The following is a 23,259-nucleotide window of genomic DNA, read 5'->3' as shown; positions in this document are numbered from 1 at the left end:
ACCACCGATGCGACCGGGAACAACGGCTTTGGTACAGATCCTCCTCCAACAAATTAAATTTCAGTTACATTCACGTTTCATATCACTGTAGCCTTTGTTAATTGTCAATTTAAGACATGCAAATGCATTTCCCAAATGAATGCAATGTTAATAATGGACTTACCTGTAGTCGCGACAGCTCTTTTATAGTCGGCAATCTCCAAACTAGACTGTGATTTCAGGGCATACCAACGTTTTTCGTAATCGTCGGTAGAGCGACACACAGCCGGGAAGGAAGCATTTAGGTTCACGCATATTTCTTCCCATGCCTCCCGCTTCTTCTTACTGGTCACTCCAGCCCTGAATCTACCCTTTATTACCCCCCTCCGCTCCAGCACAAACTGGGCAAGTTGGTCCTGGGATCAATTGGCCTTTTGCTTGCGTTTCACGTTTTCATCATCCATCATGATAGGAGGACTTGAACGGCGGTATGGGCTGTTATTTAAAGTTTTTAAGTGCTGAAATATGCTCATTGGATAATAGTTTGCAGGGTGCTTTTAATTGCCTCCTTGATTAAATGCAATTTACGTATTTTTATTGTTTGCTTTCTCAATCTCTCTCTCTCGAACGTGCAGACTACAACTCCATTATCGTGGTCTGCACAAAATTTGTCATCATACGTGTATTCTGCTAACTGCACCGTCCATAACTACTTAATAGGAATTCATTTCTAGCCCAGGCTATTTCCTTGTTTTTCAGAGATTTAGTGGGCTCGTCTGAACAACCAATCACCGCACTGACCGCTTCTAAACTCGTGCCCGAGAATCTACGTAATCCATAGCAACGACGCGTCACTCTTAGTGATTCATCCTTAGTAAGAGTAGGTCTCAGCGGCTTTGTGAATAACTTTTAAGGAAAATCTCCTACGTAAAATGTTTTAGCGCGAGTTAGGATCACTCCTAGTAAGACAAAATTCTTTGTGAATACGGCCCCAGGGGCCGTATTCACAAAGCATTTTATCTTACCGCTAGGAGTGCTCCTAACTCGCGCTAAAACATTTTACGTAGGAGTTTTTTCTTAAAAGTTATTCACAAAGCCGCTGAGACCTACTCTTACTAAGGATAAATCACAAAGAGTGAACTAAGAGTGACGCGCCATTGCTATGGATTACGTCAATTCTCGTGCACGAGTTTAGAAGCGGTCAGTTCGGTGATTGGTTGTTCAGACGAGTCCACTGAATCACCGAAAAACAAGGAAATAGCCTAGGCTAGAAATGAATTCCTATTAAGTAGTTATAGTGCAGTTAGCAGAATACACGCATGATGACAATTTTGTGCAGACCACGATAATGACGTTGTAGCCTGCACGTTCAAGAGAGAGAGAAAGCAAACAATACAAATACGTAAAATCTAAAAGAAAATAAATGTTACGAACTACCCAAGTGTTGACTGATTTGTGCCAAGGTGTTTACCTATGTGTTTTCAAAGTGATCCCTAAATGCCTGTCCACTCGGTTCCACACGGCCAAATTCCTTGTAATGTTGATCGCCATCATCATCATCATCATCATCATCATCGTCTGGCTGTGCAATGTTCCTCCGCTTGCAGAGGTTGTGTAGAATGGCACATACAGTGATTACTGTGCTTGCCCTCTCTGGGGTGAGGCGTATTTCGCCGTGGAGGACATGAAACCGACGTTTCATCTGCCCAATTCCTCTCTCCACAACATTTCGTGTATGTTTGTGTGCTCGCAAAGAGCCAATACGATGTGTTTTACGCATATGACTAAGCGTAATCACTTACATGTTATACTTTAACTGTGCTCCCGGTTGTGGATTGAGGTAGGGTGTCTAGAGCCACGTCTTGCATGGATAGTCACTGTCACCCAGCAAGTGACACCCAACTGGTACATCTCAAAAAGCTGCCTCAGACCGCTCACCATTAAAATGCGAGAATAATGGGTAGCTGAAGATCCAGGCCACTTTGCAACAACATCCAGTAGGCTATGTTAAAATTTGCATCAAAAACAACCTGCGTGTTGATGGAATGCACTTTCTTCCAATTGACGAACACGTCCTCGTCTTTTGATGGCGCAATTATTTTTATTTTTTAGAAGTTATATATTTTTTTTTATAACTTATAATTTTTATAACATTTTATTTCAGGACTAATCGGATTATTCCTGTTAGTCGGGGATGTTATTGCATCGCGCATTAACTCCACAATAAATTGAATACCCTAACATTTCGTCTCGCAGGCATTTTAAGATTCTTTGTGAATAGGTCTTACTGAGTTAGGAGTCCTCTTGAGGACTTTTAAGCTCTCCTAGACTTAGGTGCTACTTTTAGTCCTAAAATACTTTGTGAATTGCTCTTAGTGAAAAAAGTTAGGAGTCCTACATTTAAGAGTGACACGCCCATTATTTTTAGGAGTTACTCCTAAATTCGCCAGTTAGGACCTACTTTTAGCCCTAAGATCCTTTGTGAATACGGCCCCAGATCTCCACACATTTAGAAATGGGCCAAGACGTGCATGTGGAGGACTGAGACTGGCTTTATACTACTACACAACTACTGTTGTTCAAGGAAACGGTCATTCCAACCAAAAAAACGCATATACAACAGACATAATCCGAGCAGACATAATCAGGGGCCGCATTCACAAAGGATGTTAGGGCTAAAGGTAGGTCCTAACTGGCGAATTTAGGAGTAACTCCTAAAAATAATGGGCGTGTCAATCTTAAATTTAGGACTCCTAACTTTTTTCACTAAGAGCAATTCACAAGTATACAAGTATTTTAGGACTAAAAGTAGCACCTAAGTCTAGGAGAGCTTAAAAGTCCTCAAGAGGACTCCTAACTCAGTAAGACCTTTTCACAAAGAATCGTAAAATGGCTGCGAGACGAAATGTTAGGGTATTCAACTTATTGTGGAGTTAATGCGCGATGCAATAACATCCCTGACTAACAAGAATAATCAGATTAGTCCCGAAATAAAATGTTTGGCCACACTACGTTATTTAGCAACAGGGGAAATGCAACTTTGCAATGCCGACGATTTAAAATTATCGCAACCATCAGTCAGCCGTGCCATAAACTTTCCTTTGGACATTCAACAATTACACAGGATCAAAGCCAACTTCATGGCAATTGCAGGTATGCCCGGTGTGGTCGGTGCTATTGACGGGACGCACATAAAAATAATTGCGCCATCAAAAGACGAGGACGTGTTTGTCAATAGGAAGAAAGTGCATTCCATCAACACGCAGGTTGTTTTTGATGCAAATTTTAACATAGCCTACTGGATGTTGTTGCAAAGTGGCCTGGATCTTCAGCTACCCATGATTCGCGCATTTGAATGGTGAGCGGTCTGAGGCAGCTTTTTGAGATGTAGGAGTTGGGTGTCACTTGCTGGGTGACAGTGACTATCCATGCAAGACGTGGCTCTAGACACCCTACCTCAATCCACAACCGGGAGCACAGTTAAAGTATAACATGTAAGTGATTACGCGGATTACGCTTAGTCCTATGCGTAAAACACGTATTGGCTCTTTGACGCCTTTTATTTGTTGAATCCATATTTATTATTGTTTACTGATTTCTTCCATACATGCTAGAGCACACAAACATACACAAAGTGTTGTGGAGAGAGGAATTGGGCAGATGAAAAGTTGGTTTCATGTCCTCCGCGGCGAAATACGCCTCACCCCAGAGAGGGCAAGCACAGTAATCACTGTATGTGCCATTCTACACAACCTCTGCAAGCGGAGGAACATTCCACAGCCAGACTATGATGATGATGATGATGATGATGATGGCGATCAACATTACAAGGAATTTGGCCGTGTGGAACCGAGTGGACAGGCATTTAGGGATCACTTTGAAAACACAATTTAGGTAAACACCTTGGCACAAATCAGTCAACACTTGGGTAGTTCATAACATTTATTTTCTTTTAAATTTTACGTATTTTTATTGTTTGCTTTCTCTCCCTCTTGAACGTGCAGGCTACAACGTCATTATCGTGGTCTGCACAAAATTGTCATCATGTGTGTATTCTGCTAACTGCACTATAACTACTTCATAGGAATTCATTTCTAGCCTAGGCTATTTCCTTGTTTTTCGGTGATTCAGTGGGCTCGTCTGAACAACCAATCACCGAACTGACCGCTTCTAAACTCGTGCCCGAGAATCTACGTAATCCATAGCAACGGCGCGTCACTCTTGCTGCGTTCACACCAAAAGATGCATTTGCTGCCTGAACGCGTTGACGCTGAAGTTTTGCTGCGCAGCAAAAGTTTTGCGGCGCAGCGAAGGTTTTGCGGCGCAGCAAAGGTTTTGCAGCGCGGGAAGTTTCACGGCACGGCAAGTTTTGCCCGCGGTGCTTCTGAATTCATTCACAACCATGGCCGACATTACGAGCATTGCATGTCTTTACCTGTTGTGGAAGAGGGAGAGACGTCGGAATGCCCGTCGTTTATGGGTTCATGAGACCATTCGGAGCCGTACAGAGCTCGGTGAATTTCACCGTCTTCTGCAGGAACTCCGTCTGGATGACGAACGCTTCCAGCGCTATTTGAGGTTGACTCCGGCCCAATTTGATGACATGCTAGCTAGGATCGGTGCTAGGATCTCTCGGTTGGACACCAACTACAGGCGCTCCATCTCAGCTTCGGAGCGCCTGTCCATCTGTCTCCGGTGAGTGGTTTCATAATTTGTGTTTCAAAAATCGAAACATAAACATTTTACTTCAGGTTCACCAAGCAGGCGTTTCCATGGTGGACACCTCCATTATTATTATCCTCTGCCGACAATAGTATAGTATGTAGTCAAACACAATAAATAGATCCATTATGTTGATCAAATATGACTCCTGCCTTTGTAAAAAAAAAATATATTATAAATAAATGGGGAAAAAATATTGTAAATGTATGATACCTATACTATCTTCACTACAACACTTTTTTTAAATTCTGCAGATACCTAGCCACTGGGGACTCCTACAGGACCATCACAAATAGTTTCCGTGTTGGAATCTCCACTGTCTCCAGCAATGTCCCTGATGTTGCCACTGCAATCTGGGACTCTGGTGGAGGAGTTCATGGCTGTGCCCAGCCAACACATTCTCACTCCGAGCGCGTAGATTGTGGCCCAGCACAGATGAGTGGAGGTCCATTGCAGGGAGGTTTGAGGAGCGGTGGAATTTTCCTCTTTGCTGTGGAGCATTGGATGGGAAGCATGTGGTCATTAAAGCCCCTGTTCAATCAGGATCCCAGTTCTACAAATACAAGGGAACTTTCTCTTTCTTGTTCTCTTGGCGGTTGTAGACGCGGAATATTGTTTCCGGGTGATTGATGTCGGGGGCTACGGAAGAACCAGCGATGGTGGGATTCTGGCCAACTCTGCTTTTGGTGCAGCTCTTCAGTCTGGCACCCTCCAACTGCCTGCCGACCTGCCACTACCAGGAGCTGACCACCGAGGACCACAGCCGCATGTCTTTGTGGCTGATGAGGCCTTTCCACTTCGGAAAAACCTCATGAGGCCATTCCCTGGTCGCAACCTGGCAAGAGAGCGCCGGGTTTTCAATTACCGTCTGTCCCGAGCTCGGATGGTTGTGGAGAATGCCTTTGGGATCCTTTCTTCCCAGTGGAGGGTCTACAGGCGTGCCTTCGAGGTCAACGTTGAAGTTGCGGAGAAGTGTGTGAAGGCTACCTGTGTTCTCCACAACTTCATGCGGAGGACCACCCCCCCAAGTGCATTGAGGGGGAACATCCCAGTTGGTGAGGTGGACCCACTGCCAGGTCTACGAAGAGTTGCTGCCAACAACTCAGCGAGGGAAGCCATCAGGATTCGGGAGGCCTTCAAGTCCTACTTCTCTGCTGAGGGAACCGTCCCATGGCAAGACAACGTGTAGCGCACCAGCACACACAAAACGGCTCTTTTAAGAGCCACCCACACATTACTATTGAGCAAACTTCCTGAAATTACTATATTGACAGTGATCTTCTGACTCAATGAAGAATGTCTCCTTAACATACAACAGTAATATGCCATTATTAACTAAGTTTGTTAATGTTAAAGTTAGTTTATATTTTGTAATCAGGTAACTGTGACAGTCCTGAGCCGTCTTGCTTCCCTTCTGCTGGCCTCTGTTCTTCTTCCAGGGAAGCTGATTGGCTGGCCACCTCATCGAGGGATTGAACTCAGGAAAGGAACTGCAGGAACTGCAGGAAACCGAAGAAGCAGAAGATGGGGGGAATCCAACATGGCGCTCTTGCTCTCCCACCAGGAAGGCTGGTGCTGCCTGGCACCCAACTGGGTTTTGTTCGGGGTTGTTATTCTATCCCTTTAGCATACTCATAGTTTAGTTTAACTGTAAACACAACTCTACACTACAGAATGCTGATTTGTGGGTTTTTTCGAGTTACTAAATAAATGTAACGTTAATTTAACTGTTGCTGCGTGGACCTCCCGTTCTTGGTTGTGCTCTTCAACGAGCAGGGCACAACATAACTGACAAAAATACCTTAAACAAAGTTGCTTGGACCCCAAAATCAGTGGCACAAAATAATTTGGAACATTTCCCTCAAGCAACATAAATGGCCATTCAATAAAGAATATGAAGACACGTTTTTGGTATAAAATAATTTATTGGAGTGTGTGTGTGTGTGTGTGTGTGTAAACAAAAAAAACTAACAAAATGGGCATGGATCATTCCCTGCAACGATTGTCACCCCAGAATCTATTCATCGACTGGTCCAAATTGATTGATCAAATTAAACTCTACTGGATTATGAACACAGTTGGCATCGTGCAATAATTTATAAATTTGGAATTTCATTTGTTCCTTTGCATGGGGTGGCAATCGTTGCAGGGAAGGAAGTATCCCTTTAAAAAAGTGCTCATCCTCAGAGAGGATGAGAGGCACAGGTGGAGGCACAGGGGCGGTCTGCCTCCTCAGCACCTCCAGGAGTAACCTCTCGATCTCCGTCTCCCTCTTTCGGTATTGTGTCCTCACTGTTTCAAATGGAATCAACATTTTTGGGTCAGGTAACAGACAAAAATACATTCAACATGAAAGGCTATGAGTACATAACAAGTCATACTCATAACATACCATTCATGCATAGCGACCCTTATGACCACATAAAACGAAGTTTAGCATAAAATAAATGCATAAAATAAATGTAATTTCTCTCATGTTAAATGACATACCTGGGGCAATAGGAGGAGTGGTGACAGCAGCAGTTGGTGGTGGTGGTGGTGGAATGGGTTCAGATGCAGCAGCAGCCTCCGGCTCCTCACAGCTTAGATCTTGAGGTGACAAGAGGTAGTTATCAATCTCTAGAACAAATCATGCTGTGTATGGGCGTGCGTGTGTGTCTTCGCTTATCGACCAACCTCCTAGGTCACTCGCTGTCCCTGCTGCTGCCTCTGAACCGTGGTCCTCGACTGGGTACTCTGCAATCCCGTCTAACTCGACCCCCAGCACCATATTGCTACTGGTCTCCCTCGGAGTAACAAATGGGCCGAGGAAAGACAGGATTGCAGAGTACTTCCACGTCTTCAACGGGCCTGCTGCTGACCCACTCCTCTTTCCTGCCTCCTGCCTGCGTCTCACCCTGAGGTAGGTGTCCCTCAGGACCTTCCACCTTCGTCGGCATTCCTCCTCTTGACAAGAAAAAAGCCTACGCTGTGTAATTCGAACTGAACTGTTGAATGCTAACTGCTCACCAACTAGCTTGGTTCAATTGATAGCTGGAATAAAGTAACTTTTAGAGTAAAGTAAATTCAAAAAGACTTACCAGTTAGCCCGACCTCCTGGCTCACCTTCAGCCAAGCCTTGGCCTTGACCGTCCGGTCCTTATAACTGGCCAAGGTGGTGTTGAAGATCTCCGGGTATGCGGAGACTGAAATGAATATCTTTTCCTCCATTTTAGGGCTTTGATCTGGATCAGGTAGTGAACTCTAGGTCACTCCAAGGGAGTAACACTGATTGGCTGTTACGGCATGTCACTCAGTGGCAACGCTGTTGAACGCTGATTGGCTGTCATCACGCGTTTGCTGCCGAAAAGTTGAAATATTTGAACTCGAGCAGAATTGAACGCGCCGCAAAATACGCGAACGTGCCCGCCGCCCGTGCCCGGCGCGGGCACGTGCGTGCCGCGCCGCAAATCAAATTTTGATGCCGGTTTTCTCGGCAGCAAGTGCTGTGGCAGCAAACCCGCAACGCGTCTCTACATTCACTTTGAATGGGATTGTGCGGCTCGGCAACTTTTTGCATCTTTTGGTGTGAACGCAGGGTTAGTTCACTCTTTGTGATTTATCCTTAGTAAGAGTAGGTCTCAGGGGCTTTGTGAATAACTTTTAAGAAAATACTCCTACGTAAAATGTTTTAGCGCGAGTTAGGAGCACTCCTAGCGGTAAGATAAAATGCTTTGTGAATACGGCCCGAGAGGATAGTATGACACTTTTAATCAATAAAAACTGTCATGGTATGACCAGGAAAGGTTGAGTCTTTATGTAATAAAATGAACATATCTAAGCTTACAGTTATTTGGAAACCTTACTACTGTCAACAATGTCTTTTTGTTAGGTTACATTGTATCCAACTCCCCAACAGGAACCTCGTGGTAGCACCACAATGAAAAAAATAGAAAGTTTTATTAACACAGAAAACAAACAGATCCTGAAAACAATACCATCTTGACCACATTTGTTCGAATTTTCTGTATAATAAATTCTTCGGTCAGCAGAATTTTTTTTATCTATTAAAAATGTGAAATGGGTTCTTTTTTCAAAAAGGGGACTTGTTGGAGTTGTAAGGCAGCACATTTAGATAATCGACAATAAATGATCGACAATAATTGAGGGCCTGGTATTACCACAATGTCAATGCCACAGAAAGTAAGAGCAGTCTTTACTTTCCTGATCATGTTTCAAGCGTTCTAGACTCACTGGTCAGACAGTGCACTCACCTGTCAGATGTCTCAGAGCAAATTGTTGACAGAGCAGGAGGAGGGGGTCGCATACCACTCTTGAAAGGGGTTGAGCTGATTTTCTCATAACTGTAAAAAAATTAATAAAAGCCAGCCCTGGAGTATTTGCAGCGTTCTTCTATTCGAAACGATAGTTACGTATGTAACTACGGTTCTATGAATTCCGGATGACCGCCAGAGGCGGTGCTTTAGCACTGGATGTTCCATCTCGCGCATGCGCAGGTCGAGTAATTATACCAAAAAAGTCACCTGTGACACCTGGGTGACCCGAGAAAGTCTATATATTCCGGAGTCACCCGAGGTTCTGTTCCTTCTATTTTCTCGCGGTAGCGTACTAGCAGGACACACAAACATTGTTTGTTGTAAGAGATACCATATTAGCTTGTCGCAAGTAGCCTTGTAACCCAAGGGTTGGTGCCTCGATTTAACTTCGTCCACCAAGGGCTGCGACTCGCAATTAGTTTGATTTCGGCAGGGGTGAGTAAAGTGTGTAGGCTACGCGTAGTCGACTATCCGTCGGCTAGCGCGGCAGTTGATTTCACCTTTCTACCCTTTGCTTTAATTTGCTTAGAGCATTAATTGGCGGCTAGTTTGCAGTCGCTGTGTATTCTTTCGGTCTCGCACCGTTTCTCGGGTGCGTTCGCCTAAGCCCGGTTGCTCATTTGTATGCGCCAGTGCGCGGCTTGGGGTCCAAGCCGCCGTCACTGTATTTATTTAGCCAGTTGCGCCCTTTGATTAATCGCCAGTGAGTGGCTTGGGTTTCCAAAAGCCGTCACTGTATTTTCCTGGCGTCGTCACTCTATTGTCGGGCGCATTAATGCTCGGGTGCTCTCGCCTGTAGCTTGATTGCCTAGCCTGCGCTGATTGCTCTCCGGTGGGCTGCTTGGATTACCAAGGCTCGCCGTCACTGTGTTGTTGCCGGGGTGTCGCGTCGTTGCTCGGGTGCGCTCGCCTAAAGCTCGATTGCCTAGCCTGTGTTAATTTGCTCTCCAGTGGGCTGCTTGGATTTCCAAGGCTCGCCGTCACTGTTATTGTCGGAGTGTCGCGTCGCTCTGGTGCTCTCGCCTGTAGCTCGCCGTCACTGTTATTGTCGGGCTGTCGCGTCGTTGCTTGGGTGCTCTCGCCTAAAACTCGATTGCCTAGCCGGTGTTAATTTTCTCTCCAGTGGGCTGCTTGGGTTTCCAAGGCTCGCCGTCACTGTTATTGTCGGAGTGTCGCGTCGCTCTGGTGCTCTCGCCTGTAGCTCGCCGTCACTGTTATTGTCGGGCTGTCGCGTCGTTGCTTGGGTGCTCTCGCCTAAAACTCGATTGCCTAGCCTGTGTTAATTTTCTCTCCAGTGGGCTGCTTGGGTTTCCAAGGCTTGCCGTCACTGTTATTGTCGGGGTGTCGCGTCGCTCGGGTGCTCTCGCCTGTAGCTTGCCGTCACTGTTATTGTCGGGGTGTCGCGTCGTTGCTCGGGTGCTCTCGCCTAAAGCTCGATTGCCCAGCCTACTGATTAATTTGCTTGCAATTAATTTGCCGACATGCTAAGCGCCCATAGTTGTGTCGCCTGCATGGCCTCCCTGCAGGCGGAGGATGGCCATGAACAGTGCCCTGCGTGTCTCGGGGTTGAACACCTCAGGGAAGCAGTGTCAGATAACCCGTGCATGAACTGTAGTTTCATGCCTCATGCACTGAGGCTAGCTAGGTTGGCTGAGGTGGAGGGCAGACCAGGGTTGCCCCCTTCTGGTCTTGGTCAGATTAAAGCCCTCCTACAGAACCTCCAACCAGCTCAGGGTGTACCAGCCGCGGCCCCTGCGGCTGCGCAACCCACTTATACAGAGAATGACCTGCTGTCTACAGCTGCGTCCTGTAGCCTCTTTGCAGAGGAGGAAGAGCAAGCGTCCCTTGCCTCTCAGGCGTTCTCTCAAGGGTCTTTGAGCTGCTCGGCTAGAGGGTCAGTGTCCGGCCGAGACACTGTTAGACCAGCCGTGCGAATGGCCGTGGCAAGGCTGGGGTTGGATGAAGCTCCTGTTTCATCTGCACCATGCACTTTTTTCCACAGGCCGCTCAACCTTCCGTTTTCTCTTTGCCCCCCTCTGAGCCGTACATCGCAGAGCTTCATAGATGCTGGCCAGATTCAAGGGCTCTCTCCCAGCACACTAGTGATAGCAGAGGTCTGGCAACTATGGCCAATGCTGAGTCTTATGGCTTGGACCGGTTAGCTCCGATTGAGCCTGCTATAGCGTCCCTGGTTGTCTCCCCGGACGAGGCTCTGAGAACCGATGCGCGCTGCCCTCGGCCCCAGTGCCGGATTACAGATGACCTCCTTACCAGGAGTTACAACATTGCTGCCCGTGTGGGACGTCTTGGGAATTCGCTTTCTCACATCGTTCTGGCGCTGTCTCAGACTATACGGGGGTCAGGTGCTGATCCTTCAGCACAGACCCTCAGTGATGCTTCACTGCAAACTTTTGCATACATGACTAGGGAGCTAGGCAGGTTAATGTCAACTGTTACGTTGGCGCGCCGCCAGGTTTGGCTGGCGCAGTCACCCCTGTCGGAGGTGTGTCGACGGACCCTCCGTTCTCTTCCAGTGGTCCCAGGCCAGACGTTTGGGCCAGCTGCTCTTCAGGCCCTGGAGCGTACATGTGTACGCTCCAGGTGTGTACAGGTTGGCCAGGCTAGCCAGCAGTTTGCTAGCTTACGGTGGGCACCTCTGCTTCATTCTGCCATGCCAATAGCTCTCAACCACGTTCAGGTGGACAATCGAGGGGCCAGCACTTCTCAGCATGGGCTGACCAGCGCCGTAGCTCTGCGCCGCGGGTGGCATTTCAGGCGCCAAGAGGTTCGGCGCCCAGTCGCCGCCCCCCCCAGGTAGGTACACACTATCCAACGGGTACATACTCCAATTCCGACGCCGGCCCCCAACTTTCAGCGGGATCAAGGTGACCGTGGTCACCAATCCCGACAGATCCCTGGTCCTGAGACAGGAAGTAGCCACCCTCCTTGGGAAGGGTGCTATCGAAGTAGTAGAACCACAAGAACAGCTCGATGGGTTCTACTCTACCTACTTTCTGGTACCGAAGAAGGATGGCGGGTTTCACCCCATTCTGGACTTGAGAGGGCTGAATCAGTTCCTCAAGGTTCTTCCCTTCCACATGCTAAGTGTTGCGAACGTCCTCCAGGCTATCGCTCAGGGGGACTGGTTCGTATCAATAGACCTGAAAGACGCTTACTTTCACGTCCCTATTACCCAACGTCACAGGCGGTTCCTCCGCTTTGCTTTTCTGGGTAAGGTTTACCAGTTCAGGGTTCTTCCGTTCGGGCTGTCTCTGGCCCCGCGTATATTTACACGGTGTGTAGCAGCAGCCCTGTCACCATTACAGGCCACAGGTATGGCGATACTGCCATACCTGGACGACTGGTTGGTCATTTCCCCAACTCGAGAGCAGGCGGTCAGGGACACAGCCATGCTCCTCAGCCATGTGGACCGGCTTCGCCTTATGGTCAACTTTACCAAGAGCAACCTTACACCATGTCGGGTTGTGAGCTATCTGGGGCTGGTGCTTGACTCGGCCATGCGAGCCTGCCTCTCTCCAAAGCGCGTAGCTACCATTCTGCAGCTGCTACAGCGCTTCAGGCGGGGTAAGTTGCTGGAATACAGCCTCTTCCTTCGACTGATAGGTATGCTGACCTCAGCATCCATGGTGGTCCCACTAGGCCTTCTGGAATTGCGTCCCCTTCAGATCTGGGTGAATGGTCTCCACTTGGACCCCAAGTGGCAGAGACACAAGATGGTCAGGGTGTCTGGGCGGTGCCTTCGGGCCCTCAGACCCTGGAGAGAGAGGGCATACCTGATTGCGGGGTCGCCCTTAGGGAGGATAGCTCCCCGGCGGGAGGTTGTGGAGACTGACGCCTCCCTTTCCGGCTGGGGTGCAGTATGGCAGTGTAGGACTGTCAGAGGCCAGTGGGCTGCCCAGCAGAGACTGGAGCACATAATGTGCTGGAACTCCTTGCGGTGTTCTTAGCTCTCAGGCACTTCCTTCCAGTTCTGAGGGACCGACATGTTCTTGTCCGGACAGACAACACCTCCACAGTCTACCACGTCAACCATCAGGGGGGCACCAGATCGAGACAGAGCCTGCGGGTCACGCAAAGGCTCCTTCCGTGGGCGTTCCCCCATTTTCTAAGCCTGAGGGCTGTCCATGTTCCAGGTGTCCGGAACACAGCGGCAGACCTTCTCTCTCAAGGGCCACCCCCCGGAGAGTGGAGACTCCATCCGGAGGTGGTGGGGATGATTTGGGACAGGTATGGCAGGGCAGTGGCGGATCTCTTTGCTTCCGAAGAGACCACCCACTGTCCCCTTTGGTTCTCCTTGGCGGAGAGGACCAGTCCCCTAGGGCAGGACGCTCTGGCTCATGCTTGGCCAGACAGCCTGCTTTATGCATGTCCCCCAATTCCCCTTTTACTGGCAACGCTGGACAGGGTCCAGCGTGGCTGTCACAGCCTACTTCTGGTGGCTCCGCATTGGCCAGGAAGGCCATGGTTCCCACCATTACTGAAACTCCTCAACGAAGAGCCTTGGTGCCTCCCAGAGAGACAGGACCTTCTGTCTCAGGTAGGCGGACGCATATGGCACACGAATCCTGGCCGCCTGCGGCTGTGCGTGTGGCCCCTGAGAGCCAGGACCCACTGCTGACGTCTTGCGACCAGTCAGTGGTCCGTACTATTTTTAGTTCAAGGGCACCCTCCACTAGGTTGCTCTATGCAAACAGGTGGAAGTTGTTTTTCACAGTGGTGCGTGGCGCGGGGCGAAGTCCCGGAGACCTGCTCAGTGGTAGTGATACTACACTTCCTGCAGTCTGTGTTGGACAACAGAAGAGCTGCGTCTACCCTGCGTGTTTATATGGCCGCGATCTCAGCCACACACGCAAGGGTGGATAACCAGATGGTAGGGTCCCACTACCTAATCAGGCAGTTTCTGAAGGGAGCCCAGAGGCTTCAACCGCCGCGATCCCTGAGGGCACCATCATGGGACCTGAAAGTAGCTCTGAGGTCCTTATGTCTACCCCCATTTGAGCCACTAAGTCAGGCAGACCTGACGCGGCTGTCCATGAAGACGGCATTTCTCCTTGCCATTGCAACTGCAAAACGGGTCGGTGAACTCCATGCCTTGTCAGTAAGCCAGGCGTGTTTGCGCTGGCACGCAGATGGGTCAGGAGTGGTGCTCTCCCCATCATGTAAACCAATCATCGAGTTGGCTGCCTTCAATCCCCCAGGCTCTCCAGGGGGTGCAGAAAGAGTGTCAGACCTGTTGTGCCCGGTGCGGGCACTGAGGGCATATGTTGAAGCGACAACCAGCTTGCGTAAGACAGATAACCTCTTTGTCTGTTACGGGGGCTGCAGGAAGAGGGCTGCCCTGTCAAAACAGAGACTCTCCCACTGGGTTGTGGATGTGGTCTTGAATGCCTATAGGGCACAGGGGCTCCCTGTGCCCTTGGCCGTTAAGTGCCACTCTACCAGGAGTATGGCTGCCTTGAAGGGGGTTCCACTTCAGGACATTTGCTCCACGGCTACATGGTCCTCATCATGTACGTTTGCCCGATACTACAGGGTTAATGTCGCTGCTCCTCATCCTGTGGCGACGGCTGTCTTGTCGACGGCTTCGAGCCCTTGATTGAAGTGAGCACTCTTCGTGACCTTTTTGGTATTAGTCATCCAGTGCTAAAGCACCGCCTCTGGCGGTCAGTAGGAATGAAATAGAACGATAGTTACGTATGTAACTACGGTTCTATGAATTCCGGATGACCGCCAGAGTTCTCTGTCACTCAGACTTCTCAGATTCCGCGAGAAGATCCAGTTGGAACAGAACCTCGGGTGACTCCGGAATATATAGACTTTCTCGGGTCACCCAGGTGTCACAGGTGACTTTTTTGGTATAATTACTCGACCTGCGCATGCGCGAGATGGAACATCCAGTGCTAAAGCACCGCCTCTGGCGGTCATCCGGAATTCATAGAACCGTAGTTACATACGTAACTATCGTTTCGAATAGAAGAACGCTGCAAATACTCCAGGGCTGGCTTTTATTAATTTTTTTACAGTTATGAGAAAATCAGCTCAACCCCTTTCAAGAGTGGTATGCGACCCCCTCCTCCTGCTCTGTCAACAATTTGCTCTGAGACATCTGACAGGTGAGTGCACTGTCTGACCAGTGAGTCTAGAACGCTTGAAACATGATCAGGAAAGTAAAGACTGCTCTTACTTTCTGTGGCATTGACATTGTGGTAATACCAGGCCCTCAATTATTGTCGATCATTTATTGTCGATTATCTAAATGTGCTGCCTTACAACTCCAACAAGTCCCCTTTTTGAAAAAAGAACCCATTTCACATTTTTAATAGATAAAAAAAATTCTGCTGACCGAAGAATTTATTATACAGAAAATTCGAACAAATGTGGTCAAGATGGTATTGTTTTCAGGATCTGTTTGTTTTCTGTGTTAATAAAACTTTCTATTTTTTTCATTGTGGTGCTACCACGAGGTTCCTGTTGGGGAGTTGGATACAATGTAACCTAACAAAAAGACATTGTTGACAGTAGTAAGGTTTCCAAATAACTGTAAGCTTAGATATGTTCATTTTATTACATAAAGACTCAACCTTTCCTGGTCATACCATGACAGTTTTTATTGATTAAAAGTGTCATACTATCCTCTCGGGCCGTATTCACAAAGCATTTTATCTTACCGCTAGGAGTGCTCCTAACTCGCGCTAAAACATTTTACGTAGGAGTATTTTCTTAAAAGTTATTCACAAAGCCCCTGAGACCTACTCTTACTAAGGATAAATCACAAAGAGTGAACTAACCCTGCGTTCACACCAAAAGATGCAAAAAGTTGCCGAGCCGCACAATCCCATTCAAAGTGAATTTAGAGACGCGTTGCGGGTTTGCTGCCACAGCACTTGCTGCCGAGAAAACCGGCAGCAAAATTTGATTTGCGGCGCGGCACGCACGTGCCCGCGCCGGGCACGGGCGGCGGGCACGTTCGCGTATTTTGCGGCGCGTTCAATTCTGCTCGAGTTCAAATATTTCAACTTTTCGGCAGCAAACGCGTGATGACAGCCAATCAGCGTTCAACAGCGTTGCCACTGAGTGACATGCCGTAACAGCCAATCAGTGTTTGCAATAAAATAATTATTGCAAAGCAAGCCAAACTATTTGATCTCCCTTTCTCCCTCTAGACGGACGCATCAGATAGGTGGAGGGGGTCGACCACCCGGTGCTGTACCTGAGCCGGAAATTATCAGGCCGGGAGGGTCGAAATACAATGCAACACATAATACACAAACTCTTTACATGTCCCAAGGTCGCTACAATACCACAGATACTCTAGGGTCTATCATATAACCGCGTTGTCTGATTACAGTTTAATTCATTTTTCACAATTTACAAGCTCTCGTTTTGAAGAATAATTACCGCGCCATTTGTTTCAATGGGATCGCGACAGTTTATTTCAACATAAATTGTACATATTTATAATTTGAAATTTGTCTACGCGAATGCGACCTACGACACGACCAATGCGACCTACGTCGCGACGCACGTCGTTGGCCACTCGGAGAGCTCGGCCTATATCTCAAAATGAAAAAGTAAAAGACTTGAGTCATTGTTTTTAGTAACATTCTACAACTCAACTAATATACCTCTCGACTAAACGGATAACTGGTAGTCTGTCGATGTTACAAAAAAAACTCAAGAATAACCCCTTTTACTAAAGCTTCTGTAAGTAAATTGTATTTTAATGTATTTCATACAACTATGTTCTAGCATGTAAGACAAAGAAATCTCTGGAGTTGCCCCCTTCCCCATCTTTATTTTAGATAAGCTCACACAAAATACATGTGAAGTGTTACTATTAGGTGGGTTAAATGGTCACAGTTCCTATTTCAGATGTTGTTAGTGTGTACTGTGTAAATTCATTTTCGTCGTGATTTATGTGTGATAATTTTAGCAGGACTGCAGCGCCCATTATCGCCCCTTTGAACACGTCGGATGCCAGACTGACACGCCTCAGAGTATATCGACGGGAACCCAAACAAACTCACCGGTGGGAATGCATTCTGTGGGAATACTAAGTGCACGGTTGAAGTCGACATCAGTCGGCACACAGTTGTCCATGGGATCGCTAAAGGCACACGTAAGAAGCAAAGGTATGTAGCCACTATGAGTTTTTAGTGTCTTAGTATGCAATCCATACGAAACTTGGAGCATCTTTTTCCTGTGTATTGGGATGTTGTATTTTTTTAATATGGGCTATGCATACGTTCATTTATCACATAATTACTTTCTACTAACAATTCGATAAAAACATCTGCTAAATAACTTCATAACCAAATAGGATATGATTTATATTTGCAAATGGCTTCTTGTATGTGTGATGGGAAACAAAGGTTTAATCTGCAGTGTTACTCCAATACCAAGGAAAAAACAACAGCTAAATTATTATTTCCGGTTTCTAATACGATTTGTTTCTGTTATTTGTAGCCATGCAGACACGGGTGTCTCCTGTCAGTGCAGACTTCGGAACAACCGCTCATTTGCAAGACTCACTGCTGACTTCAACCCCAATAAAGGGCCCAGGCTGGCGACCTAGCAAGAGACCACGGCTTGAGTTGGAGGAAGAGGAGGAGAGTGACTCCTCAAATGAATCACATAAAGATCCGCTGGACTCGACATACAACCCTGGTGACTCTGTTCTTACAGAGGAAACTGACGTCTCGTAAGTTTTTAGTATTGGCTGCATCGTACTAAAAGCAGCATTGGCTAGGGATTGGTAGCTACCAGTTTCACAGTATTTCTAATATTATTCTGCCTTATGTTTTCTGCCTTATGTTAGGTATGAGACACAGCCCACACCGAAGGAGGCTAAGTATATTGTCTTTGAAAGCTGCCTCAAACAGCTGTTAGAAAACTGCCCGTGTGTAAGGGAGGCTGTGATCTTCAACAGCGAAGGATCGGTACCTATGTGGCTTTCACTCAGAAATGTCTACACTGCAGCTACTTCAGACATTGGGAGAGTCAGCCCATGGCTGGAAATACCCTCATCGGCAACCTGCAACTTTCAGCTGCTACCTACTTCACAGGGTCCTCCTTCATCCAACTACAAAAGGTAAACATTTTACAATTATACAAATATGTGAAACTCACTACTGGACTTTTCTTAAACACTGCTTATGTGCCTTTCATGTAAAGGTGTGTGAGGCCATGCAACTCCAGATATTTCAGTATGACACCTTCAGGAGGCATGCAAGGAATTACATGGAACCGGCTATTGTTCACAAGTGGAAGATGGATCAGCAGCATAATTTCCAGCTACAGTTGCGCCTTGGTGGGTCAGTTGCAGTGGGAGGAGATATGAGGGCAGATTCTCCAGGTTTGTAGAAATGGGAAAGCCTGACAATTGAATAAGTAGTCTGCATTATGAAACATGTTGTCCCTTGAACGTGTGCTGTCAAGCATTCTGTAATACATTTTTTTTTTAAGGCACTCAGCTAAGTTTGACAGCTACTCATTAATGAATCTGGAGAGCAACACCGTTATGGACATTCAACTTGTTCAGGTTTGTTTCTCTGACATAAATATATTTGTATTATTATTTGAATATTACATGTGTGTGTGATTTGTCTCGTATCGTTTTTGTTTGATGCCCACTCACTACCAGAGCAATGAAGTAGGCGGCAGTTACCACATGGAGAAGGAGGGACTCAAAAGATGCCTAGATCATCTGGAGGCAAACGGATTTAAGGCGGATTACATTGTTACAGACCGCCATCCACAGATCCAGAAATATCTGAGGGAACGGAACATCACGCAGTTCTATGACGTCTGGCACTTTGAGAAAGGTAAAGTGTTTCACTAATTCATAGCCTACACTTTTAGTTAGTTACTTACAAATCTTCTAGGAACATGTTTGTTTTGTGTTGTAAATAGGTTTGTCTAAGAAACTGGAGAAAGCATCGCACAAAGAAAACATTCTTAAGAAATGGCTACAGAGCATCAAGAACCATGTGTACTGGTGCGCTACGTCATCAACCACTGGACCGGAAAAAGTGGCAAAGTGGACATCGCTGCTAAATCACTTGCGAAATGTTCATGATCATGAAGACCCCCTTTTCCCCAAATGTCTGCATCCTGAACGAGCGTCGAGGGACCCCAACAAATGGCTACATCCTGGTATGTGCCAAATTAACATTACACAGAAAATCCACAGTGCTAAAATGATGCCACTGATATTTCACCATGTGTTATTTTTTCACTCAAGGGTCAGTTGCACTTCACAAAGCTGAGAAACTACTGCTTAACAAACGAGTTCTGAAGGATGTAGCAAAACTCAGCCATCATCACCAGACGTCATCGCTGGAGTCATTCCACAGTCTGACACTGCGTTTTTCCCTTCATGCGAATGTTGTGCAGGTAATAATTTACACCATCTCGTAATTGTGAAAGTCATTGATTGGAATGATTGTCAGGCACACTCTGTGTTGTTGAATGGCTGTGCTTTTATTTTTTTTACTATAGGTTGTATGTATCTTGCATCAATGCACCACAACGAAAATGCTTCACGGGTGCAAGCTACGACTTCTGCAGGGCAGGCTGTTTATAAAGTTGTCTATCCAAAGGCGAAGATGGGGGAAGGTGTTGTGAAGCCCGTGAAAACAGATCCAACATTCAGTACATTTGTAAAAGATAATCTTTAAACACGCACGCGCACACACACAAATCAGTTTAGATTGTTATGGCTACATTCATTAGTATGTTAATGCTATATCTTCCAGACTATGTACATGACCTCATGAGGCTGCTCATGGAGGTTTTTGAGGACCCAAAATCATTTGACAAGGAAATGAAGACTATCCCCATCCCTCCAGACCTTTCAGCAGAAAATACACGCACTCCGAAAGCTGAGCTGGTTGCCCGTCACGTCTCCCGCTTCAATCTAGAGGTGGTCTGAAGCCTACGTAGTCACCAGATGGGAACTGCTGCCGTATCCGCTGCACCACACATGACGGGAGGACGACCCGACAACTATGTCCTAAATATCGCCAGCACCAGCTTACAAAGCTGCGATAGGCAAGATGCCTGAAACGCCTAAGGGAAAAAGAGCAGCACTTTCAGACCACCTGTTTTCAACAATAACCTCTTATAGGCTGGGCCTACACTGGGCCTTACTGTGCACCCCCCACCTCCCAACGAAACCAACTATTTTTGAATGGTCTGACCATGCTGAACATAAAAGACAGGACCTGTGCACAGATTATGGAGCATACACGCAGACACAATGAGCATGACTACTAAATCCAGTCTGGTGTTCTGGAGATCTCTAACTCTCCTCCATTTGCACTTTAGTCTACCGAATGCCTGCTCTACCACTACTCGGCCTCTGCTTATCTTAGAGTTGTTCAGTTGGTCCTGCATGGTGAGGGCTCCGTTGTCCCTCTTCGGGGTCATGATGAAAGGGTAAGCTTGCCCAATATAGGCACTATCCCCGAGCAACATGAACCTCCCCATCTTGTCGTTCCAGTTTTCAAAAAAAGTGGATTTTCGTAGAATTCTTGCATCATGCACCTTGCCAGGTGCACCCACAAATATGTCACGAAACCTCCCAGTCTCATCCACAATCCCTTGCAGAACAACAGAGTAATAATTTTTTCTGTTTAAGTAGTCCCCCCCTCTGGTGTGTGGTCTTTGTATCTTTATGTGGCAGCCATCAATGGCCCCAATAATTCCTTGTATGCCACACTTTGTGTTGAAAGCAGCAGAGGAGGCTGTCTTCTCACAAATGGTGGGCCAGCTGACAAAAGAGGGCACCATGTTGTAAAAAGCTGAGAGCACTTCAACAATACATCTATGGGCTGATGATTGTGACATGTTAAATTTGTCTGACATTTCACGAAAACTATTCTGATTGGCCAAATACCACAAAAAAAGTGCAAGCTTTTGTCTCAGAGGAATGGAAGAAGGGCCTCCTGTGTGCTCTTCATTTAGGCCCAGCTGCTTCAGTAGGTAAGTTATGTAATCAAACTGGGAGTGGTTAATGCAAAGATGTCTGTAAAATGTGTGTTCAACCATTTGAAATAGTATTTCCCATTCGGTACCAGTCTTGAGAATTTGCCGTGGTATAACACATTGGCCAAGTATTGATATTCTGAAAAGGAGAACATAAAGTGAATTAGTTCCTAAATTACGGACAGATTTAAAAAAAATTGAATGCCACATCAAAATACAAATACCAAACACCAGAGGGGGGGCACTACTTAAAGGTTGCGTAGGTGATTCGCTTTTTTGGCCATTTTTGCAAAATTACTTGAAATCGTTATCATAACCCGCTTACAGCCACTGAGTTAGAAGTACTGACATGAAAATTAAACTTGTCAATCATCTGTGGAACGGGCAGGGCTCGAAAAACTCCAGCCAATCATTTCCATTGCCACCGAGTTTCATTGGACAGTAAGTACGTCAATAAAACGGTCGTACTGCACTCCCCCTCCCCCCCTCCCCCGCGCCCCGCGCGCGACCCCTTCGTGCAGTACTCGTGACCCAGAGCAAGCTCCTGTTTGTTGTTATCCTGCGGTATCTACTGGAACTAGTTAATCCACATTTGGACCTAGCAGTAGAAGACAATTTCCATGGCAGACAAGACGCCACCATCCCCACCACCACCACCACCACCAGCAAAGAGAAGGAAAACTCTTTTTCAGAGAGTAATTGATAATAAAAACGCTGAAAGAGAAAAACTGAAATCAAGAATAATCCTAGGCGCAGCTTTTGAACGTTTGCGGCAACTGAAGGACGAGAAGGGTCTAAAAACCGATGCTTGTGTGGCGGTTGACCTAGTTTCAAAGTTTATACCGTTTATACTCGGTAATACCGGTGTTGAGACGAGTGTATTACTCGGTGTGAAAATGTCCACACCGTGGCAACCCTAGTGAAAACCAGGACTTCCAATACAATTATATGAAACAAACATACAATTTCTAAAAATAGTAATGATTTATGTGACCGTTTAATGTTTATAACATCTGGTGCAACCATAGCCGCGAGAACGTATTCTCAGCAGGGGGTGCTGGGGAAAAAAACCCGGCCTGCACTAGACTCGCAACTCGTCACATTGATAAAAAAAGATATATAGCAGCGCAGCTCAATTACACCAGTGCATGCGCGCACAGTTGAAAATCGATCGTTGTATTCACTTCCTTCACACCATGGTTCACATCCAGCTGCTCACAGAACAAGTTTAGCGCACCACCGCTACCCTCACACTTTTTCATATAACCTTTTTTCAGCACTAGGACATATGAGCATTAAATAAATGCTGGGTCTCAACATGCCTTGGACAGCAGCGAGGATGACTCGCTTTGCCACGGGCCGAAACAGTTCGGAGCGACCACAGCCATAGCGAACACAGCGGGGCAGAGGAGTGTCAGGAAGTCTTTGGTGTACACATCAGTACGGCCTATTTGCACTACTGTTCACTGGCAATGCAGTGTTTTATTCTATGCCTTTTTATTTTCGTATATTATTTCAATTAATACAATTTATTTATTCATGAAATCAAGATCTGGTCTTCAAATCTTTTTTCCAAATATAGGTCGTATTACAATGGGGTTTGTGTTTATATTCGGACCAATACGGTACAGCGGACGCTCACATGACGTTAAGCATTTCCTGGTGCATAATGTGACGCTTCAGAACCTAAAATCCCGTTTCTCCCCGTTGATACGACAACACATAACCGGCGTTTTCAGAAATCTCCACTTTGGCCGGAGTTTTTAGAAATGATCGTTTTCTGTGATAAGACAGGGCCTCGGACAGGGGGTGTTGCAGCACTCCCAAAACCCCTACTTCCCGCGGTACTGGGTGCAATTTACAGCTGAATGTAGTGCCATGTTGTTAAACGAAAACCTACGCTAGCCTGGCTCGCTCTCGCGCATCTCTGTTCGCGCTCGTGCATGATTGCGCGTCCAGGTACTTGGAATGGGTGGAGTCAGAGTCAGCGTTGAAGGAGAGGGGGTAGGACCATTTGAGTTGTGTATTATCAAAAACTGCTGGCGTTTCGCAAATCGCGTACCCAACCTTTAAGTTTGAGAAATGCAGTCAAATATTGAAAGATGGTCATCAGACATGTATAGGTTGCTAACCCAGTGAGGACATTCACCTTTTTATCATCATTTTGCAAACTTATCTCTGTCAGGGTCTTCCTACTTATTTTGTCCCTTAACAACATATTTTCAGTTCTTAG

The 23,259-nt window shown here is 46.7% G+C and overlaps 1 protein-coding gene across 2 annotated transcripts; it reads left to right on the top strand.

Annotated features, from left to right (window-relative positions):
* The first annotated feature begins 16,857 nt into the window (after positions 1–16,857).
* LOC130388362 (uncharacterized) lies at positions 16,858–21,465 on the top strand. 2 transcript variants are annotated; one of them, XM_056597830.1, is made up of 5 exons: positions 16,858–17,739; positions 17,857–18,579; positions 18,682–18,862; positions 18,951–19,193; positions 19,282–21,465. In XM_056597830.1, the coding sequence occupies exons 2-5, from the start codon at positions 18,535–18,537 to the stop codon at positions 19,455–19,457; spliced, it is 645 nt and encodes a 214-aa protein (XP_056453805.1). In that variant the 5' UTR covers positions 16,858–17,739; positions 17,857–18,534; the 3' UTR covers positions 19,458–21,465. The 2 variants fall into 2 exon arrangements, with proteins under 2 accessions (XP_056453805.1, XP_056453806.1); XM_056597831.1 differs by having other exon boundaries at positions 16,858–18,129; positions 18,213–18,579.
* The last annotated feature ends 1,794 nt before the right edge of the window (positions 21,466–23,259 follow it).

Source organism: Gadus chalcogrammus, chromosome 8 (assembly GCF_026213295.1).
Source record: "Gadus chalcogrammus isolate NIFS_2021 chromosome 8, NIFS_Gcha_1.0, whole genome shotgun sequence".
Classification (NCBI taxonomy): Eukaryota; Metazoa; Chordata; class Actinopteri; order Gadiformes; family Gadidae; genus Gadus; species Gadus chalcogrammus.
The sequence above is the reverse complement of the archived record's forward strand: the minus strand, read 5'-3'. Positions and strand labels throughout refer to the sequence as shown.

Coding starts and splice junctions, on each gene's coding strand:
- LOC130388362 (XM_056597830.1), top strand. CDS start 18,535: ATGAATCTGGAGAGCAACACCGTTATGGACATTCAACTTGTTCAG. Junction 18,580..18,681: donor TGGACATTCAACTTGTTCAG/GTTTGTTTCTCT, acceptor ACTCACTACCAG/AGCAATGAAGTAGGCGGCAG. Junction 19,194..19,281: donor CAACAAATGGCTACATCCTG/GTATGTGCCAAA, acceptor TTTTCACTCAAG/GGTCAGTTGCACTTCACAAA.